Here is a 27,058-nt window from a genome sequence, read left to right on the forward strand (position 1 = left end):
GCGATACATCGTTATCCCGATAATTTGCACTATCCACCTCTATGTAATTATCGATGTATCTATGCATTAATAGCTGTCTTCAGTACATCGCTAAGTCGGTATGGTGAAAGAACGCTGAGTTGCGCGCTGTTTTTTTCCGACGAAATAATATAGTGGAAACTAAACTAAATATTAATTAAACAATTCTGAAGTTATTCATTGCAACACAAACCAACATGGACTTCGATGGCACACAGTCGTTGAGCAGCATTTTACAGCCGGAGGAGCTGCAACTTGTGCCAGAGAACATTCAAGGAAAATTGACGGCGTTCATTGAAAAATTTTCAGATGAATATTGCAAGGAGCGAGCTGCTGCAAATCGCCTAAGTAAGTCCTAGAGTTATATTTGAGCGAGTGAATATGGCTTTTTTTTCGTTTACTTATGCTAAGAAAAGCCGGCACAAATTAAAGTATGAAAAGCGCAAAGTAAAAAAATATGTCACAGATTATAGGGCCACACTGAAATTAGATGTGCGAACTGTGGTTCATTTTGAAAACTCGGAATTCAGTTATTGAGTTATTAATAATCTTTTCTGTTACAATTTTATTTTAATACAAACAAAGAAAATTTATTTATAATTAGTAAACAAAAATTTAAAATAATAAATAAAGATATTCCGTGTGATTAAAAAACAAGGAACTAGTACATTTGTTTATTTGATGACCTATTCATTTGAGCGACATAACTTTAATTAATGTGTACACACTTGGCAAATATATTGCAATTTTCGCTTGTACGTCGCGTCGTTGTGCAAAATTGTTTTTTGTGCAGAAAACTTAGAAAATAAGTAGATTGAGTATTGTATTGAAGAAATAAAAGCATTCCAATCATGGATCTCAGTGGTCCGCAGTCGCTGACGCAGATTTTTGCGACGGATGAGCTGGAACAGCTGCCAACCGGCATGCAGCAAAAACTCAAATCGTATATAGACGGATTTTTTGATGAATATTGCAAAGAACGAGCCGCCGCGCATCGTCTCAGTGAGTAAAGTGTTTTTTTTTCTCTTACAGGAAATAAATAAACATGAATATATGTAATTTATACTATTTTTCAACTGTTACACAAATATCTGAAATGTGTCCCCACTGTCTTCTTCCTCTTTCTCTCAACAGCTGAAACAGAACAAAAGAATGAAGAACTGAAAAGCCAACTACTCGATAACCAGGTGAAGTTTACTAACTTTGAGCAAAATGTTGCTGAGTTGCGCAACCAGCTGGATCAAGTGTCTGCGGAGCGTGATCAGCTGCAGGAATCGGTTAAGAACTACGATCAAAACTTGTCCACATTGCGCAAGGAGAAGGTGTCCTTTGTCGATGAGCGTGACTCCCTGCTGAAGGTGATCGAACGACAGAATGGCGAACTGGAACGCTTGAAGCAGGATCTGCAGACTTATCAGCAGCAGCTAAGGGCTGCCATCACAGCCAAGTGTGAGGCTATCGCGCGTTTGGATGAGGTGCAGAGCAAAGAGGTATCGCTGGACATCAAAGAGCGCCGCTTGGAAAGTGAGCGTGCCATGTTGCAGAATGAGATTCAAGTGCTCAGTAGCGATCTAAATCGCAATAATGCCGAGTTGCAGAATCTGCGACGTGATCATTCAATGAACACCATGCATCTGGAAGTGCGGCTTAAGGAGAAGTGTGACGAGCTGCAAATACTCCAGGGCCAAAATGCACAGTACTCGAAAACCATTGAAGATATGAACAAGAAAATTGAGGATCTCAATGAGACAATGTTCCAGCACAATATGGCAACCGAAAAGTTTGTGGACACACTGAAGAAGGAACTCGACACGAAAGAGAAGCTGGTGGAGATCTATAAGAGCACGGAATGTGAGAACATTACAGAGCGCAACGAGTTGCTCAAGGGCATCTCGGATCTTAAGCGCATGTTGACCGATACCACGGATCAGTACGGTGAGCTAGAGACAGAGTTCCAGCTCGCAAAACAAAGTCATGCCGAAGAGCTGAATGCCAAGAATTCGACTATTGAGTCACTGAAGACGGAGATTGCGCATGCCAACGATCTGCTGAAGGAGGCACAGGAGCAGAGCTTGGAGAGCGCCATTTGCAAGCTAGCGCCAACGGCTGCCGTTGCCAGTCGTCTGATGCGTTCTAACATGTCGCTCACCGAGCTGTACTCGCTGTATGCCAAGAACTCGGAAGAGCTGGAAGGAAAGAATCGGGAGAATGCACAGCTAAAGTTGCAGATCAAATCTATTGTAGATGAGATCAATGAGCGTGCACCTGTCTTCAAGAAACAGGACGACGACTACAGCAAACTGACCGAGGAGCATCAACTGCTGCTGCAGCAACGGGACGAGCTGGTGGACAAAAAGCTAGCACTCGAACAGGAGCTCGAGCAGACACAGTTCGATGTCACACGCCACGTTAAGGAGAACAAAAAACTGAAGCAATCGCAAGTTGATTTAAGCCGCCAAGTTTGCCTGCTGCTGGATGAGCTTAATTGTCTGCGTGCTGGCGTGAATCGGTCTCGCAGTCAAACACAACAAGGAACCGTGCATAACTCCAGCGATGCTATCAGCCGAGATTTGGTTACATTCGAGTCCATTGTCGAGTTACAGGGCCAGAATGTCAAACTGCTTACACTAATCCGCGAATTAACCACGGAACTGGAGGCCAATGAGCAGAAGAATGATGAACTCCAGTTGAAGGCGTACGCGGAGAAGTTCGAGAGGGCCACCAAGCGTCTGATCGAAATGGAGGAGGCTCTCAACCAGAAGAATAGCACAATTTCCACCTTGATGGCCAAGTGTGAGCGTTACAAGAAGTTCTATTTTGATGCCCAGAAGAAGCTGGGCAGTCAGATCATCGATCTAGACGACTCTACCGTACTTATTGATGAGTCCCAAGCGGAGCAATCAAAGATAGTGGAGAAGACACAAAAGCTGGAAGCAGAAGCTAAGCTGGAACGCCGTATACGTAGCTTGGAGCAGCAGCTGGAGGATGAGACGAAGAAGTACGCAGCTCTCAAGGAGAACTACGACTACTATACCAGCGAAAAGCGCAAGAATGATGCACTCGTCCAGGAGCAATTCGATTCGATGCGCAAAGAAGTCCGGGAGCTAACTTCCGTCAACTGCAAGCTAATGAATGCCTCCGAGTTCCAAAAGGAACAAATGGACCTGCTGCAAAAGGGCATCGCTACTTATAAGCAACAAATAGCGGCTTTAGAGGATCGCACCAAGAACTATGAGAAGACGATCATTAAACACGAGCAGACTGTACACATGCTCAAGGACGAGGTAATGACGGCACATCGCAAGCAGGTCGCATCCGAGACAGAGACACACAGCTTGCGACACGAGAATCGCGTGCTCAAAGAGACAACTGCTCGTCTGCAGGCCGAAAAGGAAGGCTTCAACCGTGAGCATCAGAGTCAAGCTTTGCTGCTCAACAATTTGGAGTTCATCAAGGCTAATTTGGAACGTTCAGAGACAGAGGGCCGCCTGCGTCTCGAGCAGCGGCTCGATGATACAGTACGCGAGCTATCCGCTCAGCGTCGTCACTTCCAAGAGGAGGAGGAGAAGTTCCGCGAAACGGTGAACGAATTTAAGCGGCAAACGGAAACAGCCAACAAGCTGAAGGAGGAAGAGCGTCTGCAGGCTGAGAAGTGGCATCAGGAACTCATTGGGGTTCGCGAGGAGCTCGCAGCGAAGGTCAACCAGGTAAATGACCTGAGCAAGAAGCTGCAGGAAAGCCTCACTCCATCCAAGGATGAAAATCCAATCACAGCAGCGAACAAGAAGGCCCGTGAATTCGAGCTGCGCTACGAACAGGCCAGAATCGAAATAGAGTCCCTCTCCAAGGAGTTGGTCAAGGCTCGTGAGCACGGCGACCAGTTCTACAAGATGTCCCAATCCGCAGAGACCGAAATCAAACGACTGCATGACATGCACGCCGAGATCTTAGCCAAGTCCGAAGCGGAAATTAAGAAATTGAAGAATTCTGAGGCTGAGTTACAGACGCGCGTCACCGATCTGGAGGCCGAAGTACTGCTCTCCAATGTCACCGAACAGAGCAAGTCGACCAATCAATCGGATCAGCTGAAGACCACTCAGGAGGAGCTCAAGACTGTGCTGGAGAAGTTGACCGATTCGGGTCGCGCTATTCGTACCCTGCGCGCAGAGAATTCTACGTTGGCCGAATCCCTGAATTCCGTCGAAGTAAAGTATGCAAATGAGATGATTCTGCACTCGGCTGATATACAGGAGCTAACCAAGTTCAAGGCTGACTTCTTAAAGGTACGTTCTTCAGCCGTGACTAAGCTATAGTAGATATTGAATCATATTTAAATTTGCTTCTAGGTGCAAGATGAACTCAATCAACTGAAGTGTGGACAGGAGATCCTGCAAGCGGCCCATGATGAGCTGAAAAAGGCAAACTCCGAGGCTCAGGGTCTACTGCAGAAAGAGAAAGATGAGTCAGAGAAACGTGTAGCTGATTTGAACGCGCTCAATTCCAGTCTGCACGATCAGATTGAGGCACTGACCACAAAGCTAGCCGCGCTTGCCAAATCGGCGACCAATCAAAACGCAGCCCTCAACCTCAACGATTCGCTGCTTGACAGCTCTTCCACCTTGGATCTGAATAGCTCGTCAGCTATAGATGATGTGAAGAACAGTGAGCAGCTTTTGAAGATTATTAAATTCTTGCGCAAGGAGAAAGATCTGTACGCGGCCAAGTTGGATATTCTAAAAGCAGAGAATGCACGCCTCGTCTCGGAGCACACGATTCTGCAGAAGAAGGTGGACGAGCTGAATGGTTATCTTAAACAGGAGCGCTCCAAGAGCGAAACCGATGTTGTCTCAGCTTCCAAGCACGAGGCGGTGCTGCGCAAAATAGAAACACTCAATGCCATCACCGACAGCAATCGCATTCTGCGCGAGGAACGCAACACGTTGACCAAGCGGGTGAGCGAGCTGACGGAGCGCATTAGCAGTGTAGAGAAAGACTTGTTCCCGCTGCAGTGCAGCAACAAGGAACTAACGTCCAAGATTGAGGAACTAAACGTGGAGAACAACTCGCTGCGCACCGAGGCCATCAAGTGGCGTCAACGTGCCAATGCTCTGGTTGAGAAGAGCAACAGAAACCCGGAGGAATTCAAGCGCTTGCAAGGAGAACGCGAGCATCTAGCCAAGCTGCTGACTGCCGAAAAGGACGCCAGCAAAAAACAGGCTGATGAACTGGCTGCTCTCAAGACACGCTTGGACAACGAGCTGCCAGCCTTGAACAAGCTTTTACAGCTGCAGGATGAGGCACGAAAGAAGCAAATGGAGGAGGCCACTGCGCTCAAGCAGGCGAACACGCGGAACTCGCAGGACATAATGGACCTAAAGAATCGTCTGCTGCAGAAGGAGGAGGAGCTACTAAAGGCGCAGGAGGAACTCGAGTCCAAGGACAAGGTCATACAGGACAAGGACAGCAAGGAACTAATGCTGCGCAAACTGGCAAAGCGCTACAAGGATTACTATACGGGCCTGCAGGCACAGACTGGCGGCAACGATACCGTTGCCGAGCTGGAGAAGGTGCGATCCGAGCTGGACGAACTAAACAATACCATGCGTAGCACCAAGGAGCAGCATGAGCAGCTACAGAAGGAGTACGATGATCTCAAGTCTCGCTCCAGCGTAGATCAGGACAGCGGTGAGGCCAAGCAGAAGATCGAGCACCTGCTGCAGGAGCTGACTGTAACCAAGACCGAGTTGGCTAACCAGGAAACAACGCTGGCCGGCACCAAGACCAGCTACGACGAGACTGTGCAGCGTCTAGAGAAGGAGCTGCAGGAGCACATTGCCAGCAACAAGGATATCAACGCGCGTCTCACACGCGAAAATGAATCCCTACACATGAGAATCAATCAGCTGCAGCGCCAGCTGGGCTCCCAGCAGTCTACAAAACCATCCACCAGCTCTGTGGGCATGGTTGAGAAGGGCAACATCTCCGAATCCTCACCACGTACAGCTAACGTGAAGCCAATGTCCGGATCCGCCACCGTTCAGCAATCAGCTACGGTCACTCCCTGGCGTGGTGGTGAGACGCCTCTGGCCAGTATTCGACCCATTTCGGTGCAGAACAGTCGCACGGCTGCCATACTGCCCACCAGTCAGCAACCAGGCGCCTCCACCTCCACTTCAACATCGACGTCCACTTCATCAGCTGCCGCTGCTTCGGGTAGCAGCAGCAGCAGCTCTTCTGCAGTGGGCAACACGGCTTTAGTGCCGCCACAGCAACAGGTTCATACCACAGGAAGCGCCACCTTGGAATCCATGGCCTCGTCGTCACCCACATCATCGCATACAGATTACATGCCCTCGACCAGTTCGGCAGCTGTGGCCGTTGCGGCCATTCCGCCTATGGGAGCGACTGCTGCGGCAGAGAGCTCTCAGGAGGCAGAAAGCGTGCAGCATCCGCAACAGAATGATGCACAGCTCTTTGCTGGCGGGGCACAGCAGCAGGTAGTGGCACTCGTCTCACCACGTGTGGAGGGCTCATCATCGTCATCTTCTAGCAGCACAACGACATCGACTTCCACACAGAATCCAACTGTTCCTAGCGTTCAGGAGGCGAGCATTCAACAACAGCCGAGTACATCAGGCAGCAGCAGCAGCTCATCCACTGTAGTGAGCAGCCATAGTCGCCACACGCCGTCCAGTAGCAATGTGACCACCACACAGGCAGGTTGCTCTAAGCGACCACGTGATGTGGAGGGCGACTCCTCCACCAATGCTGAGGAAGGTGTGCCCGAAAAGGTTGTGAAGCTGGCAAAGCGCCTGCGGACACCAATGCACAGCGGTGAGCTGTCTGCCGGGCATATTGGCGATTCTGGCATGGATGTGGACCAAATGCCCACTTCGTCGCAGCGTGACCAAGAGGATGATATTCAGGTCGTAGACTCTGATGATGAGGAGGAAGATGTGCTGGGGCCCATCGATGGCGGAGATGCGGAGCAGGAAGAGGGCTACGAGGACTCCTACGAACAGGACAACGAAATGGAGGATAATGAAGGCGCCGAGGCACCCGATCAGCACAACGAAGTTGATATTGAACAGGTGCAGATGCAGGCTCAGGTCGAAGGACAATTGCTCGAGGACTCGCCTGCCACCGTCTCCACACAAGAGAATAATCAAAGCCAGGCTATAACTAGCGGCAGCGGCGAATCAAATACCCTCCAATTGCCACAGGCCGAGGCCAACTGGAAGCAGCAAGCACCCTCCACATCCACGGCAGCAGCACGACGCACTGAGAGGTTAGTATGTCAAATAAGTTCTAGATCTGGCTTATGCTTATTTCTCTCTTTCGCATTTTAGCTCCGTTGAGATTGTCAGCTCCCCGCAGGTATCAAACTTTAGTGAGCAGACCGCATGCGTGGAAGCGGAGGTTGACGGTACAGCTGTGGCAGAAGCTGCAGCAGCAGCAGCAGATGAGAGCGCTGGCACGAGTGTCGATTGCACTGCCGCCCGCGCCAACTCCCCACAGAAACCAAATGAGGTCGCCGAGCAGAGCAGCAGCAGTCAGGCTGCCGAGGCCAAAGACAAGTCAGACGAAAGCGAGACAACAGGCGCGGAGAACGCAAGCGAAGCAGATGAAGCCTTTGCCGAAGAGACAGCACCTGGACTGGCAGAGGAGTCCCAGCAGCTAAGCAATGAGAGTATGTTGAGAAAGATTGTTTTGAAGAAGAAAAAAACTAATTGTGGTTTAAATTCACACACAGATCCCAATGTGGGCACCAGTCAGTCTGTTGAGACAGACAACCTGGATAACCAGGCCGAAGGACCCTCAGAGGATAACGAGGGCGCAGATGGCGTTTCATCAGAGGGCGAAAAACAGGCTGTTGAAGTTGAGGTAACTATCTAAATTGATTATAGTACCCAAAATATATCAATACCTATCTTGTTTTTCCAAGGAGGAGGGCCGCGAAGCTGAAGCTACTTCTCCGTCGGAGAACACACGTTTTCGTACTCTGCGCAGCACAGTGCCCACGCGACGTGGCGGTCGCTCCCTGATGCGTGGCACTAATTCCAACAATAACAACAACAACAATGCTAATAGACCGGCACGTATTGTCTGGCAGCGAGATTCGCCGAGCAACATGCGTGGTGGGCATCCGGGTAACCAGGATCCAAACATGCCTAGCGGATCACCCAACTCTAATCGTATGTTTGCCAACCGTTCCCGTGGCCGCCGGCCCATGCGACGTCCCGGACCAAACAACTTCAATGCCGGGGGTGGCCCCAGTGGATATCCTTGAGACGAGAGCGAAGAGTCTGGCACAGGCTGACTTTAATCCATACTGGTAGTTCATAAGGCTCTAGGCATTTAAATTTACATACATATACATATAATTAAGCCCTCAACTGAAAATATATAATACAAATATTAAATGCTCATCATTATAACAAAACAAATCATGAATAATGTACCAAAGAGAAAGAATTTCCTCTTTTTCTGGCAGTGTAACTATCCAGATTGCCGCACGAACAACTACTTGTTGAATGCTTGTTTTTCCATTGGCATTTTGGAACTTTGAAAATGTTTTAATATATGTATGGATTGGGACAGATTTGCCGGCAAGTAATTTAGTTTTCCTTTAGAAAATAGCAATTCAGATAGATTACGCTGGAAGCAGATATCTCTATCAATCTGCAAAGGAACAAATACAAAGATTTCAGTTTGGTTGTTTTTTTGTTTGTTTATTTAGATTTGTAAAACCCTAACTCTGGAAACTGATAGATGTATCTCCATCTAAGATCTTGGGCGCTCCTTCTTTTCCTTGTAAAGTGCCAACAGGGAAACGTTGGCGACTTTGACGACCTTGAAACGGACACCGGGAATATCACCGACAGCGTGGCCCTTACGACCGAAACCGGCAACCAAAACCTCGTCGTTCTCCTCAATGTAGTTCAAGCTACCGTCACGGGGCACGAATGCGGTAATCTTCTTGCCGTTCTTGATCAGCTGAACCCTCACGCACTTGCGGATGGCAGAGTTGGGCTGTTTGGCTTCAACACCACTGCAAACAGAGAGAATTGTTTCAATTAGTTTCATAAAATAATTAGATGAATGAATGTTTTTAATTAAATTTGTTGTTGTTACAGCCGATAACTCACAGTATAATCCTGTGATTTGATTTTCATAATAAACAAAACACAAAAATATACTGCGAGACATCGAATGTGTTAAATTTAAATAAAAATTTTAACAATTTAAGTATAAATCTGTTACTTACACCTTCTCAAGGACAATACCCTTGGCGTGGGATGCACCACCGAAGGGATTGGCCTTCCATCTGGTACCCAAGTGAGCCTTCTTGTAGTCTTTGTCGGCCCAACGCTGGTCGCGACGGTGGTTCACATGCTTTCTAGCAGTGCGCAGACCTCTAGGCTTGCCTGCAAATAACAACCAAATTAGTTTTCGTTCATTTATTTATATATGCATCTCATTGCAGCCAAAAACAACAAACACAATGTAAACAAATTGCAAATGCAGCGGCGTCTTTTTGAGGTTAGTTTGAATAATCGTTGTGAATTGCAGAACATATGAAAACTTGTACAAATAACACTTATAATAATTCTATTACAATGCAAGGTGTTTGTTACACAATTCTTTAAATTGCTATACTTAACGATTCTTTTAGTATTAACGGATTTTGTGCAGACACAAAATTGTAGCCCAAATTGCAAACTTTTAATTCTGGGAGTTTTGAACAATTTGCAACGCCGGCTTCTTCGTATTCACTTACATTTGCTATTGCACAACTATTATAATTCGTTTTACACTTTGTTTAACAGCGTAATATGCGTATTTCTCACAAAAATCACTCTTTTTTAACCACTCACCCATATTTTTCCAACTATCTCAGGCAATGGCGGAAATAAAAGAAAGAGGAAGAGCTCAATTCTTCTTCTTGACCGCAATGTTTGTAGAGCTGATTCAAATATATCGATATTTTGAGAAGGTAAACCCAGTAGTACGATAGTTTTTAGCGCTGCCAACTCTTGTTAACAACCCTGCTGCAAAGTGTTACCCATAAGATGTGAATGAACTTAACTGTTATTCGAACGCCATTTACTCTACAAATCTATGGCATACTTGCCTTGAAAGTTAATCTTTCAATTCTATTTAAAAATTATGTATAATTAGGTTTAAATATTGTTGGAATTTGGTAAAAGAGAGAGCAGCCAATATTATTGATTGATGCATACGCCTTGGCATCTGTGTGTAGCGCAGCAAAAATTTATAAACAAAAAGGTATTTCATATAGGCACACTCACTAAACAAACGCGCAGTTCCTTGACAAACACCGATTCCTCTTGATATACGCTACAGATCAAATATATTTTTTTCGAGTGCACTAAAAATGAGCTCAATTCGCAAAAAATTGGTAATTGTGGGCGATGGAGCATGTGGCAAGACTTGTCTATTAACTGTTTTCTGCAAAGACAGTTTCCCCTTGGATTATGTGCCAACAGTTTTCGAGACATATGTCGCGGACGTTGAAGTTGAAGGATCACAGGTTTGATTTGCTGAACAACTACGCTTCTGTTATCTCGCATGAGCAATGCTGCAAGTATACGCACCTATTTATTTATATTAGGTTGATGTTTCTTCTGTGTATATATATAAATATAGAGTGTTATTTAGTACAGATCTTATTTTAGTTTTCGCAATATGCTGGGCCCACATTTCAATGTATGATTCACTTCGAGGTTATCGCAATTCTCTGTTGCTTTTCGGAGCAGCAAATCGAATTTGCGTTTCAATTGCTATTTCAATAAGAAATGTATATGTTTATGTGTATGTTTGCCTTAAATATGTGTATTTTTTCTCTTGCCTCAAGGTGGAATTGGCTCTGTGGGATACGGCTGGTCAGGAGGATTACGATCGCTTGCGTCTCTTAAGCTATCCCGATACAGATGTTATTGTCATGTGCTTCTCCATTGATTTGCCTGATTCGCTGGAGAATATTCAAGATAAATGGATACCCGAGGTGAAGCACTTTTGCCCAAATGTTCCCATTATCTTAGTGGGCAACAAACGTGACTTGCGCAATGATCCAGATACCATTAAGGCAAGTGGCATCAACTGCGAATCCTAAATGTTTACTAAATCAGATTATTGCGTTTCAAATAGGAATTATCTTTACAAAAGCAACAACCAGTGCAGACTGAACAGGGTTCTACCATGGCTGAAATAATGAGCGCTTTTGCGTATCTTGAATGTTCGGCAAAAATGCAGGAGGGTGTTCGCGAAGTCTTTGAAACTGCGACCAGAGCCTCTTTACAAGTGAAAAAGAAAAATAAGAGATCGGGATGTTATAACTTAACGTGTAAGCTGCTATAAAAATCGAAAACAATTATCGATTAAATTATCCTATCGAAAGGTTCATATTTACTTTCGACTCAAATCGTTAGAAGTAAATTTTGCAAACGTCTCGATAATTCTCATTAACAAGTATTTTCAGCCGCTTTTAACGAGTTTCTTAAATTATATAATTTTAACATTAAATAATAAAAAAATTGCGTTTCCCATGGCGTTTATTATTTATAGATTGTGCAACGGAAAAGTACTGGAGGAAATTCAAATTCAAGTACGTGTAAAAGAATATTTTTGGGTTGGATAATATATTGGTTATTCCCAAGGTATTTCCTATTCTCCAATGAAAGAGCAGAAAACAAATTAATAATCTTATCTAGTATAATATTGGAACAATCAATAATTTGTTCTATTTGAGGAACTTGGAGCTGAAAGGGTTTTGTTGTTTTTGTCGCGTGTAGCTTATCAATCAAAATTGAAAGCACCCGAAAAAGCGTATTTAATCATCCGGTAGGCCTTTGCATTTAACTATATCACGTGCCGAATACAATATGTCATAATATAGCAACTATATGGTATGATAAGTTAAGCCCCATATGCAAAATTATATCATAGAAACTTCGAGAAGTGACCAAAAGGCAAATTAAAATAAAAAAAAAACTCTGCCATGCGATAAGCATATTTCAAAGTAAAATAAGAGCTCTTATTTTAGAGTTTATTTTTGGTCTCACATTTAACAGTCGCTAGCATGTGCGCGCATTGAATTATTTGAAGTTCATAGAACGCTTAATGAATTCCAATTCCGATTCCCATGATTTGCGCATTTTTTCAGATGTCTTGTCTTTTCTGTCCAATCATGCCAACCCACAAGGTAAAAAGATCATATCTTGAACTATTTCATAATTTCTGGCAATTATTTCAATCTATTTGTATGTGTTTGCGTGTGTTATGCCGGTAACCTGTTAAAAGTCAAAATAAAATGAAAAAAACGTGAATGGATCTCATTCAAAATAACTTGTTAGTGGAAAAAGCCACAGCACATACACTCAATGTACCATAATTACTAATACAAATATAAACACAGGCTGGCAAACACGCCTGATATCCATACAAAATATAACAAAAAAATAAACTTCTTTTTGGCTGCGATACAAAACTTAAGAAAAAAAGAAGATACAAATGAGTCAAAGAAAAACAGCATCGAAATTGAGAGAATTCTGGGAAGAAGCAGCAGCAGCAAAAGGAACAACAATCAAAACTCTTGATTGTATTGGTATCGGTATCGGAATCGAAATCACATTGCGTATACGTACAATATGTGCGTGAGTGTGTGTGTGTGCTAGTTGTTGCTGCTGCTATAATGTTTTTTTGGCAGGCCATTTTGTCTGACAAGCGCTAAGACGAAAGCAAGAGCAACGGCAAGAGTGGCCACATGTTAGAGAGAGAGTAAGACAGAAAGAGAGCTTGCACTCTCAGCAAGTTCATTTGAGCGAGTACCTTACGCACAGGCAAACACATACACATACAATTACAGTTACACTCACACATGCGCACAGTTTCTGCTTGGGCAGCACGCCATGTTTTTGTAGTTTTGCCGGTTGTTGTTGTAACATTTTTTTTAGTTGGCTAACTTTGACGCTATTATTGCTGCTGCGGTTGTTGTTGTTGTGTCATTTTCATTCACGACGCCGTATGTACGATAACGTAGAGCGTATAGAAAGAGTTGGGTTAGGTAGGCGGTGTGAGGTGGGGCGAGACGATGCAAGTTTCGTTGTCTGGTAATGTGCGTTTAAAAGAACGCGCCAAGCTCAACAACAACATGCCGAAAGCAAACACAAACACGAACACACACAAACATCAAATACAAACACACGCCGCATGTGTGCGTGTGACAGCGTGTGTGTCCGTTTGAGTGCGTGTGTGTGTGTGTGTGTGTTGTTCAGTTCTCGTGAGAATGTGCCTTCGTATCGCAAAGCAGCCTGCTGCGTACTGTTTTTGCGGTGCTTGTGCGGCCGGACTGTTTGTTTGTATTGGTGCTGCTGTTGCTGCTGTTGCTGCTGCTGCTGCTGCTGCTGCTGCTATTGCTGTTGTTGCTTTTTGCTTTGTGGTTTATACTGCCAGCACATTTCCATTTCCCTTTAGTTATCTTTAGTCAGTTGCTCGGATCGGTCGGTAAGCGCGCGATCAATTACGTATTGGAAAGCGCCAAAGCGCCACTGAGAACAGAATATCAAAACAAGAGCTTAAAAAAAACAAAAAATAATAAAAAAACAGCAAAACAGAATAACTAAAATATAACAGAATAGAATATATATATATATATATATATATATATATAGCATAAATTACGAATCCAAACGAATTTATTTGAAACGCGTGCCTTTCGCATGCGGAGGCAGGTCGCACATTTCATATGCTACACATATGTACTAAAACTAATATACATATAGAAACATACACACTCGCACGCATCGAGAACAGTATACGGGGATCGTACGAACAGCTGCTAAACTGCTACAGATAATCAGATACAGATACATATATATAACTGTATATATATATATATATATATATATTAGAAGTATTTATAAGCGCGTTCGCTCTCCTCGTCTTGCGTTCGGTTCAGTTTCTAAATTGAGGCGCTTTTTACAGTCAACTTTCGCTTTTTTTGTGCTGTGCTGCGGTTCACGTTTGCTTTCGCTTTCTCGCATAAGAAATTCTTTGCACTGCCCACGACAAGGCGGCCAGAAATAGATCAAAAAATACTAAAAAAAAAACGAACACAAGACAGCAAGAAGCGCAACCGGGTTCCAATTTAAGCGAAAAAAACTCAAATACTCAACAAATTGAAAGCTGCAACAGACGCCACAACAGCAAAAACAATAACAACAACAACATAATCAAAAGGTAAGCGCAAGAGGGCTAAGACACACACACACACACGCGCGCGCACCGTCAGCTAAGTATACAGATACAGATGAATGGCTAAAAAGACTTGGCCTTATGCCTGTGTCACATGACCGCGCCTCGTCGCATGGCCCCTACCAGCGGCCAGAAACGAGTTTTTTTTTGGCTAAGAGAAACAACCAACAACAAACACGTCGCGCCGTCTGCCAACAACTTCCATTGAGACTCTGTGCACACCGGCCGGGAACTTCGTCACAAATTTTTAATGTTCTAACTTTAAGTCGAAGACACGATGCGATGCAACGCGACGAGACGCGTCGCGACGCGACTTTAATATATGTATATATATAGGTACATTTGATGTTGTCGTCGTCTTCTCTGGCTTTAGCCTGAAGAGTCATCATGCCAATACCAGGAATCAGGAACCAGAAACACGTTAACACGTAAACGGCTTTCGAGTGCCTTTTATGGGCGTTTTTCGCTGACGTTGTTTCGTTCCGATGTTGCTTTTCAGTTTTTGCTTTCCTGAACTTGAAAAACAGCCGAGAAGAAAATCAGCTTAAGTCTAGATCGATACTTTTGCAGCGATAGCCACGGCTACAGCAACAGCTACAGATATGTGCAATAGCTATGCAAATGCCTTACCAAGAACTAATTGGCCTGAACCCCTTCTTACCAGCAATTTACTTTTATCTTAATGCTGAAAGCAATTATCATGCAAATTACACTAAAAAAAATAAACAGAAAAAAACCTCGAAAATTGTTTTATAGCCGATTTTTAGGCAAAAATAAATAGACATAAAAGTAAAGCAAATAAGTGGGCTTTAGTTGGGCGTATACGACTAGGAGATGCTCTGCAGCAAGTGCTGTGCGGGTTTCTGCTTCGATTTTTTATAGATTTGCAGAGCTATCCAGTACCTTAGCCTAATCAGTATAGCAAATTGGGCACTTCAATCGCTCACAACGTTCGCGATAAGCCCAGCGATCGAAATTTGATATCGCTCTTAATCAATTTCCTGGAAATATTTTTGATAATTCGATTTGCCTAGAACATTTAGGCAACAGCTAAACAGGTCTGCTCTTCTTCTTACTTGTGCCTGTTACATAAGTCGTAGAAGAGCCCATGTGCTCAACTCAATATTTTGAGGGTATAAAAAAAAGTGCGACACACCCTTGCAGCCTTTTTTTCGACTGTTCCGCCTATCTAGACATGACTGTGCGCTGACTCACCCATAGAAAACCCATCAAGGCAGCATAGGAAACAATAAAAAAATAAAAAGAAAATAATATTATACATATGTTGGCATTTGTTCAAGGCCTTTTGCTCTGTCTTTGATCTCTGCGCACGACTTCTTGACTTTCCTTTCCAACCGGTTGCCGGTTGGGTTGAAAAACAAGTCAACTTTTAGTTGATCCGTTATTGACATCTCGATTATATCATTTGCATAATCAGTTTGAAGAAACATAAGAAATAATGCATAATCACCTACACTAATTAAAACAAAAGGTATTTTATGGGAAACGTGCCATCGAGACGAGAATTTGTGAATGAATATATATAAGAGGGAAAGCAAATGGTACTCAGAGATAAAGAAACAAAAGCTTATAAAGAATATTATAAATTAAATAGAAAATCAAGTACTCTAAATCATTTTCAAGATGCGGATGCAATAAAAGTAATAATATATTATAATATACTTGAAGATAAAGCAGAAAAATATGTAAGATTATGCCAAATTCATTTGTAGTCGACTAGAGAATGCCCTGTCCTACCTGTCCGCACCTAGCAAACGATTTCGGTAATTGTATCAATGTTTTAATATTTCATGATTTTCTTGCTTCACTCGATTTTGGATTCTTGAAGCTTTCCTTTCCTTAAGTCCTCAGCTATCTAGTCCATGAATACTATATACAAATATATAAACGCAAAGTCTCTATATACAGACAATTTCTGGAGCACTGGCTATAAGGAAATAATTAAAAAATAAATGTATTAAAGATGAACGAACAGCTAAATCATATGCTCAATAAATAAAGCCTTTGTTCCACTTAACATACAGAATAAATCTCTAGAAGTATATATAAAACTCAGTTGATATAATTTTCTTAGCTCATTCAAAAGCAAAAGGATCTGACGTCGGCTCGACTTAAAGAAGCATTAGAACTGCCAATGACGCTGCAGCTGGGACTAAGACTGATTCGGATATAGATAGAAATGCTTATTCTGATTCTGATTCATATGTTAACGTTCCCAATTAAATAAGACGCCCAATTACATACTAAGTGTGGCATGTGTCTGGCAAATATTTCAATTAAATTAATTAATAAGCAAAAGCAAACTAGGCTAAGTAGCAAATGGCATGGAATATGTATTTATTAAGTATAGATTGTTTATATATTTATATATATTTGAGTTATTTATGTTGCTGTAAACAAGTTTTGCGCATTTACAATGCAGCAGAGCCAGAGACACGGGCACAGACAGTCGACCAGTCAGACAGCCAGAGAGTCAGTCAGTCACTCAGTCAGTCAATCATTCATTGCCAAATAACTGAGGTTTCCAGCGTGGCTTAATGTTTTTTTTGTTGAAAATTCTTGCGGTTTTTTCTTAGAGTTTTTTTTATTGGATATGCCTCAGCGCGTTTGCGTGTGGAACCTTAAAGATACTTATATAAATATATATATATATTTCTATACATACAAATTGAGTGCACACAAAAAATTTTTCCACATCTTATGAACAAATATAAATAATTACCAGACAACGAAACTTTTACGTTAATCAGTTCAGAAAATATTTACATATTTGCAGTTGATTAGGGCTGAGCTGAGCTGAGCTGTTGATTGATAGTCGCGATAAGGCTGTGGTCCGAGCAGCTGGATGACAATTCTCAAATGCAGTTGCAGCTTGTTTGTTATTAAATATAAATATAATATTTATACATTTCAGGCTTATCAGATTTGTTGTAAACTGGAAAGCGTTTTGGCGCCAATGTCAAAAAGCAAACGGCAACGCAGCTTGCGTATCTGTATCTGTAGCTGTTAAAGCATCTGTATCTTTTATTGCTTCTGATTGAAGCTTGAGCAAGCGCCTGATTAAAGGCACGTGCAGATAACCCCATAAAAAATCAATCTACTTTACACTGCCATTTAGAAATCAGTGTCAAGTTTGCGTTTCTCTCTCTCTCTCTCTCTCTGTCTCTATAGCTAACTGCCTTTCTCTCTCTCTCCCTACGTCCCTCTCTTTCTCCGTACCACACAAATGTATCTGCAATATAATTATTTGTTTTTGTATGCATAATATTCATATTGAAACCTTATCAGATTTGCTTTAAATTCGAAAGTGTATTGGCACCAATGTCAGAGCAACGAGGACACAACTTGTATCTGTAGCTCTGAATGTATCTGATGTTGTAAATGTGTCTGTATCTCTTCAACTATGCCTCATCATATGTCACGTGCAGATAACCCTATCAAAAATGAATTTATATTGTGAAATCAGTGACAAGTCTCTCTCTCTCACTCTCTCTCTCTCTTTGCGCCTCTCAAATGCATCTGAGCAATTAAATGCTAAACTTAGTTGAGTTTTCCATAATTTAAACATGTTAATTGATTTCGAATCGCATGCTCCACTTCCGACAAAGAGCAGTCGGGCTTATGTTACGTATTTCATATACATATATGAACTTTTTCGGTTCTACGAGACCCGGACGACCATTGATCGCTCCACTAATTGTTCATTGACACTGGCTGTGCCACCAAAGAGTTGACATGCCTTTGTTCATGCCGATAGTGCCGAGAGCAACAGCAGCAACAATAACTGGAGCTGATAAAGTGCGTCCCGCATCTGCTCTATACTGCATACATATATATATATATATATATATATATATATATATATATATATATATATATACATAAATATATATGCTTTTTAAGCTTTATAAGCAACGTGCGTATAATCTATGTAACAAAAGGAAACAGCTATCTGAAGTATTCCACAGTTCGAATTCTTTTGCAGACTGCTGAACTTTGGTCTTAAGATAATTTATATATATATATATATATATATATATTTATTTATATATGCCTCTATAGCTATATTTTCATTAAATAGAATTGAAATTTTCAAATTTTTCTTCATCTAATTCAGTAATTAAAAAATTCAATAAAAATTACTCTTGACTGATTTGGAATCTGAGTCAAGTTATTAAATGATCTTGTTAGGCATGAGCTGATAATATTGTAGACTTTCGTAAAGTTCAAGATAATATTAGTTTCAAAATATTATCTATCTATCTTTCTCTCCAGCTCAAGATCAATCATTGATTATTAAATTCCTAATTCCATTCTCTCTATGCTAATTAAATCTATGCAAATGAAGAATTGATATGAATTGCCTAGATATAATATTAATAGCCTTTAAGTCTACCTTCAATCATCATATCATATCATATCATATCATATCATTGTCAGTAAATAATTGATGAAATTCTTTTTGAAGCTTAAAGAGTTCCATTCATAACAATTAGCTCCTTAAAAATTAAAACTATGCGTAAAGATAAGATATGTATATGGCTCGATAACTCTTTGCAGTATTCTCGGCATTATTAATTCGTATAAATTAAATTTGAAATTGCAACTTAAGCTGAAGATGCCTCTGTTGTAATTATAAATTCTGTTAAAATTTCCGTCACTTTCTGCGCATGCGCAACACTTGGACTTTAAGCTATGACTCAGACTTTGACTTTATGATTATGACTCTGACTCTTAGTGGCTTGGCTTGGCGTCTGTGTCTCGGTGAAAGGCCGTTCAATGAACTGACAAACCCTAGCGCCAGTTGTTTTGAAATGTTTCACAAATAATTTGGGCCAACTTTTGGAGTGGCGCACGCCCCATTGGGAAGGCCAAAAGACGGCTATTGTGGCTCGCTGCCTTATACGGGCGCAGACAACAGGTTGGCATACCAAAAAGAAATTCAAACAGAAGCATCAGCTAATTAATATTTTGAGCAGAAAATCATTTAATGTAGCTACAAATTGTGGAACACACGCACACACACGCGCAAGCCACATGTTTTGTGGAAAAGAGACAGTCGGATATTAATGAGATACGCAAACAAACACAGCACAACTACAGATACATAGATACGTTTACATATGTACGCACAGTTATGCTAAAAGGAAAAACCAGCAATGGGAAAAGCAACAATGCTACTTGCTGTCTGTCTGTCTGTCTGTCTGTCTGTCTGCCTGACTATTTATGCGTCTGTCTTTCGCTCTCGCTCGCTCTTGTGGCATCTGTCTTTAGCCATATGTTTTCACCTATAATATTTATTAATTCAATCGACGGGCATCAGTTTAAGAGCTGTCAACAGTCGCAATTGACTCTGACAACTGTTTGGTAGACGCCACTGACAACAGCTGCAGCCACGGACGTGGACGTGGACGTGGACGTGGATGTCGACGGACATGGTCTGCAGGGGCAAGCGGACTACTTTAGTTGATGGATGGACGCTCGTGTTTGCTCACAGCGGGATTAGCTTACAACCAGGCTAAGGACAACAGCTCCGCTCCATGCCACATACTATCTAGCCACTGTCTGTGCTGCATAAATGACATAAAACGCCGCCGAACCCAGCGCCGCGGCAGTGCAAATAAAAAATAAGCCTGTTTACAGGATGGGCAGTGCACGACTGGCAGATACTCTGTAAAAAGTGAAGAAGTGATTGAGAGTGAGGTATAGAGAGAGTACAGAAAAATAGGGAAGGTGATGGAAAGAGATAGAGAGACAGAGTGGAGAGAGAGGGAGAGAGACAGAATGTAGAGAGAGTGTAGAGAAAGAGGGAGAGACAGAATAGTGGAACAGAGTGGAGATAGAGAGTGAAGAGTGCGAGAGCGATACAGACCGAGATAGGCAGAGACAAAGATAGAGTGAGAGTGAGTAGAGGAGTAAAGTAGAGCTGGAGTAAGATACTTAAAAATATAGAGTGAAATTAAGATCTGTCTGTCTGTGATAAATACAATATAGAGCGAATAGAAAAGGAATAGACATACGCCTCATTCCACTAAGATCAATAGAAACATTTTAAAATTATTGAGACATGTATAGATATCTAAGAAATTTTAAATATTCTAAAATATAGTTAAAAACATATATCTCAAGGTATATAAAAAGATCTTGATATAAAATGTAAATATTTTAATTTAAGTAACAAATTCTTTAACCACATTACATTCTGCCCAAATTTGTTAAATTTCCTATGCACTTGTCATGTTTATTTAGAGGGTATTCATAGTGTCGGGTTCGCTTTTGGCATGGACTCAGTCTGTCTGAGTTGTGCAACTGGGCGCGTTCTGCTGTCCTGAAGTCGTTTTGTACTTTGCACGAAAACCAAATGGTTCGATTTCGTTCAACAAGTTGACAACGGTCTATTTATAGTAAGGGTTAGCTGCAAGCCAGTTAAGAGCAGACACACAGAACAACAACGCCAAGAAGCAGCAACATTTGTCTGGCTTCTTTCGGGCAATGTGCTGAGCCATTTCCTACTGGCCGGCGAACACTTTGGCCTGACCGTTGGGCAAATAAAAAAGCAATCATGAAATACGAGACTCGCGCCAGCAATAATAACAATAATAATAATATTGCATAATAAACAAAAGTGTTAAAGGGTTTCGACGACGCCTATCTTAAACGGCCACAAACACAATTCAGTATGGCACATACATACATATATAGAGAGTTATATGGTGCACCATAAATTGGCATAATCAAGGAAGTCGAATGCTTGAAGCAAGTCACATGTCAATATTGGGTTGCCAAGTGGCTTATCTGGGTATTTGGGCCATGATAGAGCAACAAATCCCTTTAGAGGCCATCTAATCGTGGCTAAAAGCAAATCTGGTCAAATCAATTGATTTATACCATGACTTTCAGGCTATTTATAATATTTATTCTAGAGTTTACGAACTGCTATTGCTGCTGCTGCTATTAGGCAGACAATAAACTATTTACAATGCTCTAATCAGCAGCTAATCGCCAGGGTATTATTTATTTTTTTAAAAACATTCACGCTCGGGGTTGCCAGGCAATAAAAAATGCCAGCACTAAGCCACATATAAATAACTGTACATGCGGTAAGCAGCAGGGTTGCCAAGTGATAATGCTAAATAGCGGTAATCTGAGTAAAGTGACAGCTCATTAGCGTTATACGAATATATATATATATAATCAAAACAAATCTCCGACATCATATATCTTAGCTCTTATCTAGGCGATGTGACTAACCTAAGCACATAGGTGGCTTATAGAATTAGGATGAGGGTTAACATTTTGCCAGGTGACTTGAAGTGTGTCTGCTGACAGGCGATAATTGAAATTTATGATATATATATATGTGTGAAGTGAAGTATATAGGATAGTAGGCAGAAATCATATCTTACGCGATTTATGACTGATAAAGACTTTACCCAAAGAGCTACAATCATGTTTTAAAATAAAACGTAACTCTTCATATATATATATCAAGAAACTCAGATATAAAATATATATCATATAAGCATGAATTCAGAAACAGAACATATATGATATAAGAACATATGAAATATGATTCTATATATCAAATATGATTTCCAACTCCTTAAATCGTGGTCGTTGCTAATTGCTTTAGTGTGATTAATATTTAATATTTTATTTGCAGTATTTAGACATTCCCTTTTTAAAAAATAAATACTAAATAACCTTTACAAGCAGTCAAAATAAATAATAATATTAAGCCCACACAGGGAAATCTTTATAGCATAGCAAATAGATTACATTCGAGCTTTCTTCATTATATATAATGATTCTAAGCCACATCATAACTCAATTTCTTGATTAAGCAATTAAAAGCATTTTGTAAGCCTTACAAATTCGTTAAGATCTTAATTGTAGGTATATATACATATATACCCACATATATATATATATATAACATTTATATAAGCACTGCACATTTAACCGCTTGATCCACATTTCAGATTGTTTTTTCAGACAGCACAAACATTTTGTAAGCCAAATAAATGTGTCGCAACCAAATGTTGCAGTACTTTACGTTTATAGCAGTCATAAGCCCAAATAGCTATGCATTCGTATTCGCATCCAGATCAGATTAGATAAGGCCAAAAATAAAGAATCAAGGTCGTAAGCTTTGCTGCGCGGGTGCAAAGAAAATGAACTACAAAAAATGAGTTAAAAGCACATTAAAAATATATATATATAAATATTCTAAAAAATATAAAAATGTTCAAAATACTCTAGGCTTTTTGCATATATGCATAAAAATATAAAAATTTATATATATTAATATCTAAAGGAAAAATCATTTAAAACAAAAAACCAAAAAACAGAGGAAAAAATTTAAGAGATTTTTTCTTGTATGCGAAAATTGTGGCTGTCATGCCGAACTGCGTGGAAAATTGACGAACAGCTTAAGCACGTATATTATTTTTGGAAAATAAAAAAAAACAGGAATTTTGCTTTTATTTTTTATTGCGATTGTTTTAAGCAGCTTTTGACGCAGTTGTTGTCGTTGTTTTTGTTCGCTTGACATTGGCACTGGCTTTGCCACTGAGGTGGAGGAGGACGTTGACGTTTGACACCCACCCCCAGCGATACACACACACGCACAATGAACCGATTGACGTCGTTGAAATAAACAAAAGCTAAGCATAGATAAAGATACAAGCAGCTAAAGATACAGATAGTCATACAACAGCTACAGATACAGCTACAACTACAGAGATACAACAACAAATGCATTACAAATACGCAAGAGTACACACACGTGACTAATTATAATCATAATATATTATATATATATATATATATATATATACATGCTATGTATATTGAAAAGGGAAAGTGTATTTCCGTTCAAGGGGGCGTATACGCAATCTGTGTGAAGGCTACGCGCGAATATTTGTGTGGGCGCTCGTTGGCTGATAAAAATACAAAAAATAAATACCATTTGCATAACAATTATTTCAGCAAATATATACTTATTAATAACTACATTTATATAATATTTATTTATTTATTTTTAATAAAAGTTTTGAAATTATTTATTCCATGCAGCTGCACAATGCCCACACAGCATACCAGATCGCAGGATGAGCTGGCGACTGTCAATGCTCTCGTCTCCAAGCATCCGGATATGGGTAAGGATAATGAAGAGGAAGAGGAGGAGGAGACAGATACAGCAGCGGTCGTCGTGCCACCGGATAGCGGCTGGGCGTGGGTGGTTATGGTTGCCTCCTTCCTCTGCTGCACAGTGATCGATGGCATCGTCTTCTGTTCGGCCATCATTCAGGAAGAGCTGATGAAAGAGTTTCACGTGAGCAAGTTTTATGTCACCTTCGTCTCGTCGCTGCTCAGCGGCTGCTACCTGATGGCCGGACCCTTTGTCAGTGCGCTGGCCAATCGCTTCGGCTTCCGTCCGGTGACCATTGCCGGCGCCATCTTCGGATCGATCTGCTTTGGTCTGTCGTACTTCGCCACCAGCGTGGAGTTTCTGTTTGTGGTCTATGGCATCTTGGGTGGCATTGGCTTCTGCATGGTCTACATACCTGCTGTGGTCATCATTGGCTTTTACTTTGAGAAGTGGCGCGCCCTGGCCACTGGTGTCGCCCTCTGCGGCTCCGGCGTGGGCACCTTCGTCTTTGCTCCGCTGACCGATCTGCTGCTGGAGAAGACAGGCTGGCGTACAACACTGGCTATCCAGGGCATCATGATCTTGTCGTGCGCAATCTTTGGCCTCGCTTTCCGTCCCATACAGCCCATTACATTGGGCGTCACCGATGATGGCACCGTTGTCGACGAGGAGAAGAGCAAGCTGAATGGACATGGCAGCACGGTGGCTCCAACCCCACAACTGCATCAGGCGGCGTTTACCAAGCCGCTGCCCGAGGGTCGCTTTGCCTACTCCATGCCCAACTCGGCGCATAATACCTACATGGGCGCCTCGCAGCGCCATCATTATCCAACGGCTGCGGAGATCTTCAAGGGCATGAATCTGGAGCGTCGTCCATCGGGCCAGGCCAACAAGGGCACGGAACTAAAGCAATTGCGCAAGTCACAGCCAACCACGCCCAATGGCGATCCCCAACAGCTGACCTTCAATCTGCACAAGGAACTCACGACTGTCGGCGAGAACGAGGAGGAGGCTGAGAACGATAACCTATTGGAGACGGAGGCCAAGCCCGTCAGCATTCAGGCACGCAGACACACGGTTTCCGGACGTCGGCCACAAGATTTGGCTAAGCGCGGCGCTGGCGGCCATCATGAACAGAACGGCCATCATCATGGCCAGTCGCAGGCCTCATCCCGACCCATGTACAGAGACGATATCTTCTTCACCGGCTCGCTTACACGCATCCCGCAGTATCAATCGCAGACCTCGTTGGCTTATCACATGTCCGTCACGCGTCTGCCCACCAAGCAGGATATGCTGGAGGACAGGCAGAAGGGTTGCCGCATCTGCCCGGAGGCAGTGCGACGCACACTCTCTACGATGTTGGACACCAGCTTGCTCAAGTCGCCGGCCTTCATGTGCCTGGCCTTCAGTGGTTTTCTGACCATGATGGGCTTCTTTGTGCCCTTCTCCTTCCTCACGGATCGTGCCGTTAACGCTGGCATGGCCAAGGAGTCGGCTGTTTCTGTTATCTCTGGCATTGGCATGATCAACACTTTCGCTAGGATTGTTTGCGGCTCGATGAGCTCTTTCCCGAGCGTCAAGCCGCTGTGGCTCAACAATGTGGCCCTCACCGCCGGCGGCCTAGCCACCATCTTCAGCGGCGTGGTCATCAATTCCACCACCCAATGGGCATTCGCTGTGCTCTTTGGCATCTGCATCGCTTGCTTCTCGGCGCTGCGATCCCTGATCGCTGTGGAGTTGATTGGCCTGGAGAAACTGACGAATGCTTTTGGTTTCCTTATGCTGTTCCAGGGCTTGGCTGCCACCATAGGCAGTCCCATAGCAGGTAAGTCAGGAGGGACCAACTAGAGTTAACTTGCATAAGAATTGGATGTGATTTGCTTTCTTTTCGCTGACAGGTGCCTTGTATGCAGCTACGCAGAGCTACAATGTGGCCTTCTACTTTGCCGGCGGCCTAATACTGCTGTCTGCGTTCCTCTGCTATCCTCTGACCTGGATATCCAGCTGGGAGCAGAAGCGCAATGCCAAGAACGAGGCACTATCCACGGCCTAGAGATGCAAAGGCAACAGAAACCCCAATCATTTATTGTCTATTGATAGCGCCCCATTTGTACCATTAAGTGGTTAGTTTAACACTAATTGCCAATCACTCGATGTTGTTGAAGATATTGAAAGCAGCAACGGCAACAGTAACTGAAAAAGCAACTGAATTAGTAACTGGAAAAAGCAGTAGCAGCAGCAGCAACAAATCGAACGAATTGCTTGCTGTTCAGTGCCTGCTTGAAGCATGTACTTGATACGTCGTCGTATTTGTCTAGATCTAGATTAAGTAGCCTTACTCTAAGTGTAATGTTTGTGCCTTTTGCTTTATCGAGTGCCTCGCCTCAATTTAAACATACACACATATACATATACATACACATGCATATATATAGATACATCTATATATGTATATATATACATACATTAAGCTTTAGTATTGATTGATCAATTTGTAACTAAAATTTATAGATATATATTCAATCATAAGTGCAAAACGCTCCGCTGCGTGTGAGCCGAACGACGTAGAAGATCAAGATAATGATGATGATGATGATGATGACGATTATATCTATATCATATTTAGCAGCTGAGCTTATGGCTGGGCCACAAATCGACTGCCAAATTAAGAGAGATGAGGATGACGTTGCATTTGTTTAGTTTAAGAACTTCAACTAAATTTATTGGTAGCTATTGCTCCCCCGCCCCGCCCCAGACTTGTTACATAGTTTGTACATATGTAAGTTTCTAGTTATAAGACAAGCGAAACACCCACACACACACATACAAACCTTACAGCTGTTATTGTTGTTGTTGCAGTTGGGTCATTGCACCCAACTATCCAGACCGTACTCCACGATCCGTTGTCAACGCTTCGCCTTAGCTGATTATGAAAACAAACAAAACGTTGGCCCTTCTGGCAATCACACACACACACACACAATCATATATAGGCAAATAGTTATATACATACTCATGTTTATCAACTAATACTGTGTGAAAACTTGAAAGTAACATCATATCTATACAGAACAATGAACAGCCAACAGACAAACAACACAGCATACAGTCTAGAGCTATGTACACTATTTAGTCTATTTAAAAGTTATATACATTTTTCAACAACAAAATGCAAAATTTTATTAATTTACAAAACTAAAATATGATGTTTTTATTATTATTAAATATAAAAAATTGATCAAAACGACTTTAAAAATTTTAAGGAATATTTTCTTTTCAGAGCTTTCATAAATTTCTTGAATTAAAAAAGAACTACATTTCTTGAATTGTCGAAAAATTGTAAAACTATTTGTCAATTGTTGAAAGACAACACTAGACTTCACGTCTAGTTACTTGTAGTTATAAAAATGTATTAACGTATCTTCGAAACCAAAACATATCCAAGCTCCGTCCGCATTCCATTACTCTCTAAACCCATGAAAAGCCGTGTCAAATACAAACTAACAATGTTTATTTTCGCTTAGTACTTTCAGCTGCACAAAGTAAGCGTATTAACTAAACTGTAAGGAAAAATCGTTATGAACA

At 41.9% G+C, this 27,058-nt stretch overlaps 4 protein-coding genes across 5 annotated transcripts; 3 read left to right on the forward strand and 1 right to left on the reverse strand.

Moving 5' to 3' along the window:
- The first annotated feature begins 66 nt into the window (after positions 1–66).
- LOC111595638 (nucleoprotein TPR) lies at positions 67–8,667 on the forward strand. The gene is made up of 6 exons (XM_023309452.2): positions 67–366; positions 1,153–4,301; positions 4,365–7,306; positions 7,368–7,708; positions 7,772–7,902; positions 7,964–8,667. Exons 1-6 carry the CDS (start codon positions 216–218, stop codon positions 8,306–8,308), a joined length of 7,059 nt encoding a protein of 2,352 aa, XP_023165220.2. The 5' UTR covers positions 67–215; the 3' UTR covers positions 8,309–8,667.
- A 70-nt stretch (positions 8,668–8,737) lies between these two features.
- Positions 8,738–9,984, reverse strand: LOC111595640 (40S ribosomal protein S23). Its single transcript, XM_023309453.2, has 3 exons — positions 9,897–9,984; positions 9,287–9,446; positions 8,738–9,070 (listed from the first exon to the last, which is right to left on the reverse strand). The coding sequence occupies exons 1-3, from the start codon at positions 9,898–9,900 to the stop codon at positions 8,803–8,805; spliced, it is 432 nt and encodes a 143-aa protein (XP_023165221.1). The 5' UTR covers positions 9,901–9,984; the 3' UTR covers positions 8,738–8,802.
- Positions 9,985–10,145: 161 nt separating this feature from the next.
- Positions 10,146–11,519, forward strand: LOC111595628 (ras-like GTP-binding protein Rho1). Of its 2 annotated transcripts, XM_023309438.2 has the most exons (4): positions 10,146–10,308; positions 10,387–10,573; positions 10,898–11,128; positions 11,191–11,519. In XM_023309438.2, exons 2-4 carry the CDS (start codon positions 10,418–10,420, stop codon positions 11,398–11,400), a joined length of 597 nt encoding a protein of 198 aa, XP_023165206.1. In that variant the 5' UTR covers positions 10,146–10,308; positions 10,387–10,417; the 3' UTR covers positions 11,401–11,519. The 2 variants fall into 2 exon arrangements, with proteins under 2 accessions (XP_023165206.1, XP_030081299.1); XM_030225439.1 differs by having other exon boundaries at positions 10,146–10,573.
- A 2,426-nt stretch (positions 11,520–13,945) lies between these two features.
- LOC111595633 (monocarboxylate transporter 3) lies at positions 13,946–26,663 on the forward strand. The gene is made up of 3 exons (XM_023309442.2): positions 13,946–14,280; positions 23,395–25,298; positions 25,372–26,663. Exons 2-3 carry the CDS (start codon positions 23,402–23,404, stop codon positions 25,524–25,526), a joined length of 2,052 nt encoding a protein of 683 aa, XP_023165210.1. The 5' UTR covers positions 13,946–14,280; positions 23,395–23,401; the 3' UTR covers positions 25,527–26,663.
- Positions 26,664–27,058: the final 395 nt, after the last annotated feature.

The sequence above is a fragment of the Drosophila hydei genome, unplaced genomic scaffold (assembly GCF_003285905.1).
Source record: "Drosophila hydei strain 15085-1641.00,03,60 unplaced genomic scaffold, DhydRS2 tig00008134-arrow-pilon, whole genome shotgun sequence".
Taxonomy (NCBI): domain Eukaryota; kingdom Metazoa; phylum Arthropoda; class Insecta; order Diptera; family Drosophilidae; genus Drosophila; species Drosophila hydei.